The sequence below is a fragment of the Macrotis lagotis genome, chromosome 1 (genome assembly GCF_037893015.1).
Source record: "Macrotis lagotis isolate mMagLag1 chromosome 1, bilby.v1.9.chrom.fasta, whole genome shotgun sequence".
In the NCBI taxonomy this organism is placed as follows: domain Eukaryota; kingdom Metazoa; phylum Chordata; class Mammalia; order Peramelemorphia; family Peramelidae; genus Macrotis; species Macrotis lagotis.
In genome coordinates, this window is record NC_133658.1 from 161,165,009 (window position 1) to 161,179,562 (window position 14,554).

The 14,554-nt window shown below is 35.4% G+C and overlaps 2 protein-coding genes across 7 annotated transcripts in view; one reads left to right on the plus strand and one right to left on the minus strand.

Annotated features, from left to right (window-relative positions):
- Positions 1–14,554, plus strand: part of NINL (ninein like) — a 205,954-nt gene that overhangs the window by 163,844 nt on the left and 27,556 nt on the right. For all 5 annotated transcript variants that reach the window (XM_074209293.1, XM_074209291.1, XM_074209290.1 and 2 more), the window contains exons 15-18: positions 2,428–2,572; positions 6,652–6,717; positions 10,105–10,214; positions 11,408–11,754. In XM_074209293.1, coding sequence (XP_074065394.1) covers positions 2,428–2,572; positions 6,652–6,717; positions 10,105–10,214; positions 11,408–11,754 — 668 coding nt within the window. The remainder of the gene's footprint in view (positions 1–2,427; positions 2,573–6,651; positions 6,718–10,104; positions 10,215–11,407; positions 11,755–14,554) is intronic.
- GINS1 (GINS complex subunit 1) overlaps positions 8,574–14,554 on the minus strand; it is a 60,651-nt gene continuing 54,670 nt past the window's right edge. Inside the window, exon 7 of one of the 2 annotated variants that reach the window (XM_074209306.1) lies at positions 8,574–8,627. In XM_074209306.1, the coding sequence (XP_074065407.1) occupies positions 8,589–8,627 (39 nt within the window). In that variant the 3' untranslated portion in view covers positions 8,574–8,588. The remainder of the gene's footprint in view (positions 8,628–14,554) is intronic. The other variant, XM_074209304.1, reaches the window with a different exon arrangement.

Consider the following 14,554-nt stretch of genomic DNA (forward strand, 5'->3'; position numbering starts at 1 on the left):
TGGAAGTTGGGGTTGATTCCTCTTTTAACTTGAAAACAATTCCTCAATTGGCCTTATGTGAAATTATCATATTGGCATTAATTAGGCTAGATTTTTTGTTGTTTTTTTCATTCTCAAGGTTGACTCATAAATGAGTTGTTCTTAGTTTTAATTTGTTTTATCTATGACTCATTCCAAATTTTGTTTCTCACAGATCTTTAAAAGGGGTACTTACTATTTTGCTTTGGGTTGTTGAAAATTTGTCACTAAATCTTTAAAAGACATGTTTGCCATTTTGTTGCTTTACTTCTAAATTTGGAAACTGCTGTCTTTTTGGTCTCATTACTTTTTCCTAGAGTGTGTAAAATCTATGGATCCCTTCTCAGAATAAAGTGTTTAAATGAGTTAAAATCAGAGGATTACAAAGAACACCAATTATTTTGAAATACAGTTATCAGTTTTTAAAGTTGATAGACTAAGAACACATGCTCAATATCCAGTTGATGTAATAGTTCTAATCTGTAAAGCAGAACTCTAACCATAGAGGAAGAGAGAACAGAGACCTGGGCAGTCACTCAGGCAAGTTTTGCCTTCTAATAATTTAGAGTTATTATCCTATTACTGTTTCCTTATTATTGTTTTTTCTTGTTATAACTTTTCTTATTAACAGTTTTTGATTTAGGGTTTTTTTTTTCTCTTTACCCACTTAAATTCTACAAAGAGAGAATAGGATGATTAGGTTAATTATATTTTTGGATTCTAATCACAGAACTTCAGATCTGACTTACTACTTTTTACTTCTGCAGATTTAATCTGTGGAGATTTAAACTACACTAATAGATAAAAGAGGCTGCCATGTGTCCCCCAAATCTTTTGTTCATGTTAGATGATTATTTCATTTCCTTTCAACTGCCAATCCTTCAGTATTTCAGAATTCCCCCTAGGAACAATTTATTTTCCTGATATTTGGACCCATTTATGTCTTTCTTAACAGATCTGCTTTTCACCTGCAGCTATAAAAATAAAAGCGGGATGAGAGATCAGGACTATTTAAACCCAGGTCCATCCAACTGGTTCACTTGAAGCTCCTGGGGAGAATTTTTGGTATCCCCCAATTAAATTTTCCTGGTCCAGTTGCTAAGACCTGAGGATACAAATATATGTAATTGTAGAGGAAATATATGTAACCTGTGTGCTGTGTATTTTGGGGAACATCTCTCTTGCAACAGTTACTTTAGAGGTCAAAGAAATGTAGCCTGAAGGGTTGTATAAAGATAATAAACTGCCCATCAGCTGATGGCTCATTAAACTGCTTATCTTCTAGAATTGCCTCTGGATTTATTGACCTTCACTCCAAGCTATGCAGGTGGAAAGAATTACTCTATGGAAGGATTTTAAGATTCCTAGCTTGAGGAACTTCCCAACTCAAGCCAGACCCTTCTTCCCCTCAAGGAATTTCCATGTCTTCCTTATGTCCAATATAATCCATTTAGCAAACATAAAGAGTGCTCTCGGTATTGAAGATCAGAATAAGAGTACTTGCCAAAAAGCTGATTTGTATGGAAATTATCTTTAGGCTTGGTTATTATTAAAGATCATATATGTAGTATCATAAACTTGTGGCAGCTGTCTAGATTCTAAGCTTCCAAATACAAATGGGGTTGGGATTTGGGGAGAAGGAACATCATCCCAGAATCCTTGTTTCATAATAACCTATTTGAATCAGCTGTCAGAAATGGGGGCAATCTCAAGTTAAGCCTGGATAGCTTTTCCTTCCTCTTGAATTTTGACTGGATTTAGCTACATATCTGTAGCTTTTATTCAGTGATCCATTGTGTCACTTGGAGAGAAAGCATAATTTTTTTAAAAGTTGAATTTTCATTTCAGTGCTCTTTTATCTGCAAATTTTGGTAATCTGTTTTGTTTAAAACTACTGAAATCTTTACTACCAAATCACAACTGGGAAAAAAATTTAAGCATCGCTGTTGAAGGTTTCAATTCGGATTACAGTTTGATGCATAGATTAGAGCACCTGGAGTTTCAAGGGTGACAGATCTTTAATTTTATTTTTTATTTCTTATTACATAGGCAAATTAATCAAATATATGAGTCCCTACCTATTGTCTGGACCAGATTATCATTGGTACAGTGGGAAAGATACCAAGGAAATTGAAATTATGGTTCCTGAACTCAAAGAGATTACTATTGCTTTTGAAATTTAACGTGTAGTTAGAAACTTTTCCCACTGACATCACAGGGTACTATCTGCGGAACACCTAAGAGATATAAAAACATGGGGAACATAAACTACACAGTGCATCCTTGACTGCAAATTTTCTTACTAATTTCCTGAGGTTCTTTTATAGCTGATATAATTTCCCAAGAGTCTCAAGTCAGTGATCTGACTGCTGCAAGTTGGATTGAGTTTGTCTGGCTGTGCCCTTACAGGACCTCAGTGACAGGAATGATGAACTGCAAACAGAGTTGGAAGGCCTGCGCTCTCAGCTGCAAGTGAGCAAACACCATGGTTCATGGAACCAAGAGAAGGATATTGTGCCAGATGAATATATTCTCCATACTGATGATCAAGAAGGTAGAATACTTAAAATTCTAGAGATTAGGTTTAGAAACAAAACACCTTTAGAGCATTCTTTCTCCTGTGCTGTTGAAGTGAGTCTCCTTGATTCACTGAAAGCAGATTTTCTTGAACTTAAATGAATGGAAATTCATGTCTGGTTCTTCCCTCTATATTTTTGTGCTAAGAAAAAGACCCCAGCAGCCTAAGACTCAAGAGTATCTATAAAACAGTGGTCAAAGGAAATGAAAGTTTTGTGTGTAGGTGGAAAGCACCATGAGATTTAGAGATTATGTTTTTAAATTAGGAAGATAAGGCATAGGAAAGGAGCCCATTGCCTTAGGTCAAATAGGTAGTAAATAGCAAAGGTGAGATTTGAACTCAATATCCTCCCTTTAAATCCTGTATAGTTTCTCCTTCAACATGCCATTTCCTGTAATGAATATATATATATATATATATATATATATATATATATATATAATCTTGTTTGTATATAATTATTTTCCTTTTGTCTTCCCTTTTAGATTGAGGGCTCCCTGAGAGAAGGGACTTTCTTTTACTGTTCTTTATCTCCTTAGCTCTTAGCATAGTGGCACATAAGATGATGCTTAATAAATGCTTATTAACTGACTCTTTAATGGTCAAGGGAGACAGAGTTTCGCTGGAAAAAATCCAAACATACACAGACATGTAAATGCACACACATATATATATATATATATATATATATATATATATATATATACACACACATATGTATATGTGAATATGCATGTATCTATCTATCTATCTATCTATCTATCTATCCATCTATCTATCTATGTAGATGTAGTTGTTGTCCTTTATTCTTAAAGAGGACCAAAATGACATCACTATGTTAGAGATGAGTTACAGTGTATCCATCCGACAGTGGCTGATCAAATCAATACAAACTTAGATTGCTCTATCACAAATCGGGCACAAATAGTCCAAGTGAACATTTAGGACGGATTCTCTAAATTTATGTGTGTCACCTTTCCTTTGAGCTATTTCCATTCTGCCTTGCTCATAGAGAACAGCATCCAAAGTTCTTAAGAGAGCCTTTGAGAGTGTCCTTGTCTTGTTTTCCTGACCTCTGCCCTTCCACCCCCTCCTTTGAGCACTTGCCTTTTTGGCAAGCGTATGTTTGTCATTCAAAGAATGTGGCCAGCCCATGGGAGATGTAATCTCTGTTGAAGAGTTTGAATCCTTGACAGTTTAGTTTGAGAAAGGATCTCAGGGATGATTTTGGCCAAGTGTATGCTTGTCCTATGAAGAATGTGGCCAGCCTATGGGAGTTGTGATCTCTCTAGTAGAGTTGTAGTTTAGTTTGAGAAAAGATCTCAGGGGCAGTGTTGGAGTCTCTGTGTGTGTGTGTGTGTGTGTGTGTTTTCTATTGATATTCAGGAAGCATGAGAGAATAGAAAGAGTCTACAAACCGGTGTCAAAAGACCTAGATTCAAATCTTAGCTCTTCCATGTATTAGGTGAAGTTGAGCAAGTTGCTTACCTATCTGAACATGACTTCCACATCTATAAAATTAGGTACTAGATGGTACTTAAATCCCTTCATATATATATCTAAGATCCTTTTCAATCTTCATATTCTGTAATTTACATCTCCCAATTATAGGTTTAGTCTTAGGCAGCCTCAGGTTTTATTCTAACAATGAACAAGTATATTATATTTATATTTATTATATTTATATTTATTAACCATTTGATCCTTGTAACAATTTTTTGGAGGATGTGGTGAAAGTGGTTGGAGTTTACAGATTAGGAATCTGAGGTTGCTAGAAGTAACTAGTGAATAATTATGAGAATCGTGCCTTAAACCCTGATTTTCTAATCTGAGTCCAGTGTTATTTGACAATTATGCCTCCTTTTCTTCCATATAGAGAAGTGCACAGGTACTTCCATTCTACATGGGAAAATGAAGAAAGGGTAGATTACTTGTTATGACACTGGGAAAATCCTTGATTGTCCTCCTGGGGCAGTTCTGACATCTTTGGTTCTTTATGAATTTGTAGAGCAAGGCAAATGTCCTTGTGGGGACAATCTTTACTAAATAGGAGTAATAGGCTTTTGTTGTAGTGATGGAGAAGCGAGTAGGGTCAACCAAGTCATGCTAGCTTCTTCAGCTGTGCATATGAAACACCTCTCCTGTATAAATTAATTTATTCATTCACTACAGGCCAAGCACTGCTAGACAATAGGAATATACGGATAAAAATGAGATTTTTTTTCCCTCAAGGATCTTACATTATAAAAGAAGTAAAGATCACACAAAGATAAATCAATACCAAACACATGCAAAGTCAATTTTAAGAAATAAATACAAAGAAATTGGGCAGAGGGGAATGAGGAGAGGTCTCCTATATGAAATCATTCTTGGGTCAATCCCTACATTTTGAAAATATTGCATATCTAGTGGTCCCAAAAACTTTGTGAGCCCTGCTGTGAAATTCACTACTGAAGTTTGAGAAATCTTCTCCTAATGCTCCTTGTAGAGGCAGTACAATGAGATGGGTACAAGTGTATAGCCCATCCAGGAGTTTTTTTTCCTATTTCCTAAGCTTTTCAATTGATTTTCTTTCCTTCCTTACTTTAATCTAGAGACATTAAACTGCATTAACAGTTACCTGATCTTTGCTGACAGAATAGAAAGGACAGCCAGTATAGCCCATATCCCTGCATCATCCATTCAGGACACATGCCAATAAGTGCTTTACCTAGACTCTCTGGACAGTGCAAATGTGGGGCCTTAACTACCTCACTGAACAAGTTCTGTCACTGAATAAATAATTTTTGTTTCTGTAAGAATGGCTTATTGACAATCTGGAGGCAAAGACATCTCCAGATTCCCCAGATTTCCTTTAAGTCATATATTTAAATTAATACAAAAACTGTACCTGAAAGAGCTAATGAAACATCTAAGTAGTAAACATAAGTAGAAACACCTTTCACTTTGAAAATTTCGGTTTTTGAAAGGCAATCAAATATTCATTGTTGACTGCGTCTGATACTAGTTTAAGCAAAGAAAATGAACTAATTAACTGCCTCCATCAACTTACCTTATAAGATGATGTGGTGGGTAGTGGTCAAGAAACCTGAAATGTATAGTATATACACTGTAGAACCATAGCAAAACAAATTGATCACAGAATTTCAGTTAGAAGGGAACTCAGCAGTCATCTAGTTCAAACAAGAATTCCCATTTATCTGAAAAACTGGTCATCCATCCTCTGCTCAAAGACCTCCAATGAAAGATTATTCACTAGCTCCCATATCTGTTTCATTTTTTAAATAGCTCCAATTGTTAGGAAATTGTGTCTTAAGCCTAAATCTGCCTCAAAATAACTTCTACTCATCATGGCCAAATAGCATTAGTCTTACTCTCTCTTCCAGAAAACAATTCTTTCATTACTTGAAGAGAGTGATCATTCTCCTGCCCCATGTCTCAGGCTTTTCCAGGTTAAAAACTATGAGTTCTTTCAGCCAATCTGCACATAGCATAGTTTGAGCTTGGTCACCATCTTGGTTGCATCCAGTTCATGTGCACTCTTATGATGTCATTGGTCCTCTTTGAGAATGAAAGACAAATGATATCAAATACCCTACTCCCCTCTGGAACAATGTCGTTTCTTTTCTAAGCTATGCACCTGGAACTGAACAAACTATTCCTGATGTGCTCTAGCCAAGGCAAAGTATAGCAGAACTTATCACCTCCTTATTTCTGAAAGCTATGTTTCTCAATTTATCCTAGCATCTCATTAGCTTTTCTGACTTCCCTGTCACACTCTTGACTTATATTGAGATTACAAGTCCCCTACCCCCCCCATCTTTTTCAGACAAATTGCTAATTATCTCATCTTATACATGTACAACTATTTTTTGCCAAAGCCAAGAATAAAATCCACTAGTTCTTAACTCATAAAGCTTCTTTACAAGTCCCTCTATGCTATATCATTAGTAGGCAACTTTATGTACTATATTTTTCACTGCAAAAATCAACATTTTTTAATAACTATGAAACCTCTTTTTCTTGCTCTTGTTCTTTCTATTCCCCTTTTATAGAAGCAATACAACGAGTCAATTGGGCCCTTCAAATGAGAAGAAGTCTGTCTGCTATGGGCAAAAATGGTAAGAATATTTAGGAGACTTGCTTCATGCTTGGTGAGGTACCCAAATCCTGCAGAATTTGTGAATAAAGTATTCAATTTTCTTGCTCTCTCAAAAAAAAAGAATATTTAGTAGAGTCACATAGGGCTTTCCTTAATAAGGATTGTAATTAGTGATGGCATTTGCAGAAACCTAAAATACATTAAACTAAAAACACTTTCTGGATTGATTTCTTTCTCTGCTTGGCCTCATTAAATGGATACAGAACAAGATTTCAGCATGCTACCTTCCAGTTTCCAGGGAAACAAGATGTCTTCCTTTTTTCTATGTATCTGTCCCCTAATTTTTCTTTGCCTGGGTATCACTGGAGCTGTCTTATTTTTTCCTTCAATTTAAGCAACAACAAACATCAAGTATCTATTGTATGCAGAACAAACTTGTATGCACTTGGGAGAGCAGAATTCAAGTAAGGCCAAGATTCTTATCAAATAAAAACCCTTTTTCAAATAAATGACCTTTCTCCTTGCCAAAGTAAACCCTTCTATATAGAAAAGTGATACAATTCCATCCTGTCTTCTCCAAGAGATCACCCTCTTTCCCCTCTCTCATTTATTTTCATCTTTTCCCTGTCTTTTGGCTGTTTTTCTATTACCCATAAACATGCACATCTTCAAAAACCTCCTAATTTGATCTCTCCATTCCTATTGCCTTTTATCCTGTATCTCTCCTCCCTTTTGTGGCTTGATACCTTGAAAAGACCATCTACAGTCAGGACTTCCATTTCCTTTTCTTTCACTCTCTTTTAAACTCTTCAGTCTGGCTTCTAACCTCATCATTCAACTAAAACTTTCACTAGAAAATTATCAATTATATCTTGACTGTCAAATTTAATGACCTTTTCTCAGTCTTCATCTTTCTTGACCTCCCTACAGTATATGACATTGTCTTTCACTTTCTTCTCCTTAAGATTAGTCTTTTCTTTTTAAATTTTCTCGACTCTACTCTCACTGGTTTTCATCTCAACTGACTGACAAGCTCTTTCTTAAAGTTTCCTTTGCTGGGGGCAGCTAGGTGGCACAGTGGATAGAGCATTGGCCTTGAAGTCAGGAATACCTCAGTTCAAATCTGGCCTCAAGACACTTAATAATTACCTAGCCATGTAGCCTTGGGCAAGCCACTTAAACCCATTGCCTTGAAAAATCTAAAAAAAACAAAACAGTTTTATCTTTCTAATATCTCTTGTACACTTTATTTTTACCTTTGACACTATCAACACTTTGGTGCAGGTCCTTATCACATCATGCCTGGACTATTGTTTAACCCTACTGGATGTTCTACTTGCGCCAAATGTCTCCCTGCTTTAATCTACCCTCCACTTAGCTCTTGTTCTTCTTCCTGAAGTAAAGGTCTGACCATATTGCCCCCCCCCCCCCCATTTAGTCAACTGCAATGGATCTCTATTAACTGCAGAATGAAATAAACCACTTTCTGGAATTTAAAACTTTCATCATTCAGCCTCTTCCTACTTTTACAGACTTGTGGAAAACTTCCTTTCCACATACCCTATGATACTGTGATATTGGTCTCCTTGCTGTTTCATGTCCCAATTTGGGGTGTTTTCACTAGCTTTCACATATGCCTGAATCACTTTCCTTATCTCTATCTTCTGGCTTTTTTAGCTTCCATCAAGTCTCACCTAATTTCCCATGTTCTATGAGAAATATTCTATATCTTAGTGTCTTCCCTCTGAGATTAACTCTAACTTATCCTGTATGCATCTTGTTTGTATATAGTTAATCTGCATTTTGTCTCTCCTTTTGTGACCTCCTTGAAAGTAGCACCTATTTTTTTACCTTTTGTATCCACAACTCTTAGCACAATACCTTATAGTGTTAAAAATGCTGGCTTCTTTCCTTCCTGGTGCTTACAGTCTGGGGAAAAGAAACAGATAGTCTAATATGAGATAAGATTGGAAAGTAAAATGGAACCAAATTATATAGGTTTTTTTAAGGTCAATTAAATCTGTCTGAACATTATCTAGTTGATATTAAGGTATCTTTAAAAAATTTTTTTTTATTTAAGGCAATGAGGTTTGAATGACTTGCCCAAGGTCACACAGCTAGGCAATTAAGTATCTGAGGTCAAATTTGAACTTGGAACCTCCAGACTCCAGGGCTAGTGATCTATCCACTATGCCTCCTAACTGCCACTTACATTAATATATATCTTTGAAAAAGAGGAGTGGCCAGATCAGAAAATGTTGGGACAGATGATATCTTAGCTCTTTTATTTTTCAAGGCAGTAGGGTTAATTGACTTGCCCAAGGTCACACAACTAGGCAATTATTAAGTGTCTGAGGTCAGATTTGAACTCAGGTCCTCCTGACTCCAGGGCCAATGCTCTAACTGTGCCACCTAGCTGCTCCTGGGACAGATAATATCAAGAATGAACTGGAAGGAGAGATTTGCCTGGGGCACATGAGTTCCATGATCATAATATGTCAAAGGCAGCTTTTGAACGCAAGTCTTCTTGACTCTTAAGACTAATTTTCTATCTAATACAACCCAATCTCTTGGTATATCTCTATAAATAAGGCATGTGTATGTGTATATGGGTGTATGAGTATATGTGCATATTTTAATGTATTTTTGTATATATAATACACGTACATGCACATACCCTCTACTAAATAGCAATGTCAGTTAACCAGAACAATCCTTTTTCTATTGTTTAATTACCATATCACTAAGTACAAAATTCTTGATTTGCACTAAAATTAAATCTTATTTAATCTCAGTGTCACTGTTCTATTTACACACACAAATATGGTGGCAGATAGCATTGCATAATGAAAAAGAGAAAATCTTGCATCTGATACATATTAGTTATATGACCCTAGTCAAATTATATACATGAAGCAACTCTCTCTGAAGACTGCCTTAAATCGAAAACCCCACTGGGGAAGGACCAATGGAAATGTCCCCTCAGATGGTACTGGTATATCCCCTTATCCAAGGTGACAAATTTAGAATATAATAAAGCACATTTCATTAGTGAATTTAGTCCCTTCTTTCTCTGATTCAGAAATTCTTTCAGATCTTACTGTTTTTGAAACCATAATTGCCACATGGAAAACCCAAATGCCACGTAACAGAAAGCTCTGGTTATTAGAATAATTGGAAATATTCTATTTTAGTCTGTTTTTCTCTCATTATAGTACAGGGTGTCATTCTTGTCTTCCAATATCTGCTTTATAATAAATTCCTCCATGTAGTTAGCACATAGTGCTTTTGTACATTTTTGTGAGCATAGTAGGTGGAAAGCATGAACACTTGACATCTGTTTCAAATCTAGGATGGGTTCTTCTCTTCTGTCACTGAGTGAAATGACATGCTCTTTTCTCTGCAGGCATCACTTCTCCTGGTGATGATCATGTCCCAGTGAGTATAGAAACAGAGATAATGATAGAACAACTCAAAGAACATTATCAAGATCTCGAGATCAAACTGGAAACCAAGGTAAAGGAAGAGAGGACAAAGAAAATCACAGTATACAAACTCTTGGCCAAAAGAAAGTGATTTTTACTCATTTGGTTGTATCAGTTTTGTCATTTGTCATACAGTCATCTCTCTGACACATTTAGAGGAGGAGGGTTTGCTAAGTAAGTCATGAGAGAAATGATAAAAGTCTTGTGAAATGATAAAAGTCTTGTGAAATATAGAAATAAAGCTTGATTATGACATTCTGAAAGTGAATGTCTGACATCATATATTTCTGCAGAATGTTTGTGTAGCTAGCTGTTGGCAGGTCTTCCAAGACACTGTGAAATCAGGGAATTGGATTTCATGTCCCTTTTCCTTTAAGCTTGGCAGGTTTTAGGTATAAAGATCTAATTCATTATCTTCTGGGCAGTTGGGTGGCACACAATGAATAGAGTACCAGGTGTGGAGTCAGGAAGATTCATCTTCCTCAGTTTCCTCATCTGTAAAATAAGCTGAAGAAGAAAATGGCAAACCACCTCAATATCTTTGCCAAGAAAACCTCTGAAGTCAGGAAAAGTCAGACACTACTGGAATATAACTGAACAGCAGCAAAGGATCTAGATATCAATATCAATATCATATAGATTAAGACATCTATGTAGGTATATAATTTATATCTAGCCTTATATATTAAATATACATATGTGGATATGTGAAACTTTTTCACTCTCCAGGATATAATAGTAAAAATTGATTATCATTTCATACTCCCCAAGTAAGGGAAAACTAGAAAAGGTAGTCTATTCTTAAGTTTTTTGCACTGTTGTCTCTCAGATTACAAATCTCCAAATTGAAACTACCCTTAAACTAATACTAGAACTGATGTTCATCACTGGCCTGATAAACCGTGTAATTTCTTCTCTAATTTTGTTCTGGCTCCAAATATATTTCCAGGTGTCCTTCATGATTTTTAGTTAAATCCTCATTTTCCATACTGATTTGTCATAACAGTTTCAGATTCTCCTAGTAATTGTTAAGTCTTCTGACCCACTCAGGAGGCATAGATGGAGCCTGTAAAAAGTAGTGTTATTGATAATAGCTTTATCTTCATTTCTAATGTGTTTATGCAAGAAGATCATGCTTCTCGCTTTTAGCTTTTTTTTTTAGAACAGCATTATAACAAAAAGTCTAGGAACATTTCAGTAATATACTGATATCATTTATTTCAGGTAAATTTCTATGAGCGAGAAATAGAACTCATGAAAAAGAACTTTGAGAAGGAGAGAAAGGCCATTGAGCAAGGCTTTAAGATGGAGATCAGTGAATTAGAAGATCAGAAGGTTGTTCTGGAAGAGCTGAATGTGAAATCTCAGGAGGCGATTGAAGGCCTGAAAGATAAGCTCCAAAAGTCAACCCAGAGCCAAGAGCTTGAGAGGAAATTAGAGAAAGAGAGGTCAGAAATGGAACAGTACTATGCAAAGGAGATTTCCAATCTAGGGCAACGGCTAGCCCAGGAAAAGGACCAGCTAGAAGAAGAACTAAAATTAAAACATCAAAGTGAACTGCAGTTAATGAGGTCTGTTTGCATAATTTTCTTCCTGGATATCTTGCCAAGAATAAAAACTTGAAATTGATTTAGTCAAATAAATGAGTTAAAACTTAGCCCACTAGTAGCCAGTTGATGATGATTTATGGGCAGAGGGGCATGGCCTGGAAAAATAGGGGATAGATATTGGAGAGAAGTTTATTTAAAGAAAAAGAAAGCCAATAAAAAAGTTCTAAAAGTCTATTTCTTGTTAAATTATAATTCAGTTCTCTAAAGAATTCAAAGTAGGATTTCCTGTTTTTTAATACCCCATGAATAAGCTACTTTGTATGTTACTATTCTTTTCCATTTCTCCAATGCATACTTGTTGATATAATGAAATTGGAAAAATCATGACAGAGCCATGAAAAATTAATGAAAGAAGTATTTTTTGATTAATGAGATTGAGAAAGCAGATGAAAAATGTATAGCATTATAAGTGTTTAGGGGTCAGAGACCTTAAGATTTCAACTCATGTACATACTTGTTTTGAACCCTTAAGCCTTACTTAACACAATGTTAAGTATCTAGTTAATACTTAGACATTATTCCATACTAATTTCTAAGGAATTCAATCTTCTAGGAAGCTTTCCTTTGAAAGTAAAGGGTTGGGGGCGGCTAGGTGGTACAGTGGATAGAGCACTGGCCTTGGAGTCAGGAGTACCTGAGTTCAAATCTGGCCTCAGGCACTTAATAATTACCTAGTCGTGTGGCCTTGGGCAAGCCACTTAACCCCATTGCCTTGCAAAATCTAAAAAAAAAAAGAAAAAAAAAGAAAGTAAAGGGTTCTTAAAATCTACCCAGGAAGTGGGCATTAGACCTCCAAGTCAATATTCCTCCAGCATAAATTCAATATTTGTGACAAAAAAAATATTGCTTATAAAAAAGTCCAGTCTTGTCAACTTGAGTATCTTGGAAGAGAATGTTTATTTCAAGGATGAAAAGTTCCAATCTTTGTACTAAAAGTGGAGTTAAGACATTCAGTTAGTTCAGTTCACCAAAAGTGGCACAGTGTCTTGAGTACCAAACATGAAGTCAAGAAGACTTTTCTTTATGAGTTCAAATCTAACTTACATCTAACTACTAATTTTAGTTTCCTTTTCTGTAAAATTGGGATAGTAATAACACTTATCTCTTAGGACCTTAGGAGGATAAAATAAAATATTTTTAACATGCTCTGTAAGACTTAGAGGACTACTAACAATAATATGGGGGTGATGATCATCCTTAAGGGACTTGCTCATTCCATCAGTGCAACATTCAGGCACAGTTTTGGGGTATCTGCATTGGAGAGTACCATCTATATCCAGAGAAAGAATTGTGAAGTTTGAACAATGACCAAAGACTATTACCTTTAATTAAAAAAAAACCCATTATCTTTTTATGTAATTGGCTATCTCTTATACTTTATTTTTTTCCTTAAGGATAGGTTTTTCTCTCATCACATTCAATTTAGATCAATATATACCATTGAAACAATATAAAGACTAACAGACAACCTTCTGTGGGGGTTGGGGGAAGGAAGCAAGATTGGGGGGAAATTGTAAAATTCAAAATAAATTAATTAATTAAATCAAGACTTAGAAGGCTAGAGAAATGTTACCTATCATCATTTTTATTATTAATTAAGCAAGGCACTAAGATGAGTTTTGAGTATACAAAGATAAATATAACTTCCCATATAAATTCCTATAACTTCATGGAGTTTACATTCACTCAATTCTTCTTATATTTTTCCAATAAATAACTTTTCTTAGTATATTTTAAAAATCAGAATAATTTTCTAATACACCTCCACCCTTAATTGAATTTTCCCTGTGACAAAGAAAAATTCTAGGAAGATTCAGTCAATAAAAGAACATATGATAGTTTAGGCAACATTCCTATTTGTAGATTCTCCCCTCTGCCCCCAACTTCTTTGCAAAAGTTAAGGGAGTATGTTTCCTTCTCTTATCTTGGTCAGAATTTTGGCAGTTTCTTTGTTGTTTCCTATAGCCTAGGAAGCTATGCTCTACCATGGAGCTGACATTTAAATAAGAAGAAATCATCACTGAAAAGGAAATTTATAGATTTTCTCCCGAGGTTTTAAATTTCTTTTTGTCCAGTGATACCCTGAGACAGATGCTAACTATGGCATCATAATATATTAGGATGCATTAACAAAAGGCATATATGTATATTTCTAATTTCTCCTTTGTAATAAGGAGAACGCTACATACAGAAACTCTACTTTTGGATTCTCTGTTCCAATTAGGCTTATAGTTAATGGAAGGGAAACTAGTCCCATAGCCATACTGAATGGGCAGACGGTGACAGTTATCCTTATTTTGATTATTCATCAGAAGAACACAGCCATATTTCCTCAAGCTTCATCTGACTATCCCATTGGCAATCATACCACTTTGGACAACACAATGACCCAGAAGTACCAGTTGGTTAAACACAAATCTGGACACATTGTTCATGTTCTACAAATACTTGTTGTTTAGAAGATTAATTGTGGAACAGTCCTATACCCTGCAGAACGTGGGCAATAATTTATCCCACTTCAGCTCAGCCTATAAAGATGAATTGAACACGAATCCCTCCTTGCTTTAGTGCTGACTTACTCTCTTTGTAAAAATCTTAGTGCAGTATTTAGCAAGAATATAGATTTTTTTTGTATCTTTACCTGAGATCTTCTTTTTTTTGTCTTTCAAAAAGATAGGTTTGAATGAAATTTAACTGTTTAAACCTATTATGAATAAAAAACAACTCCACCAAATTTAAAATCTATATTTACACATATTCA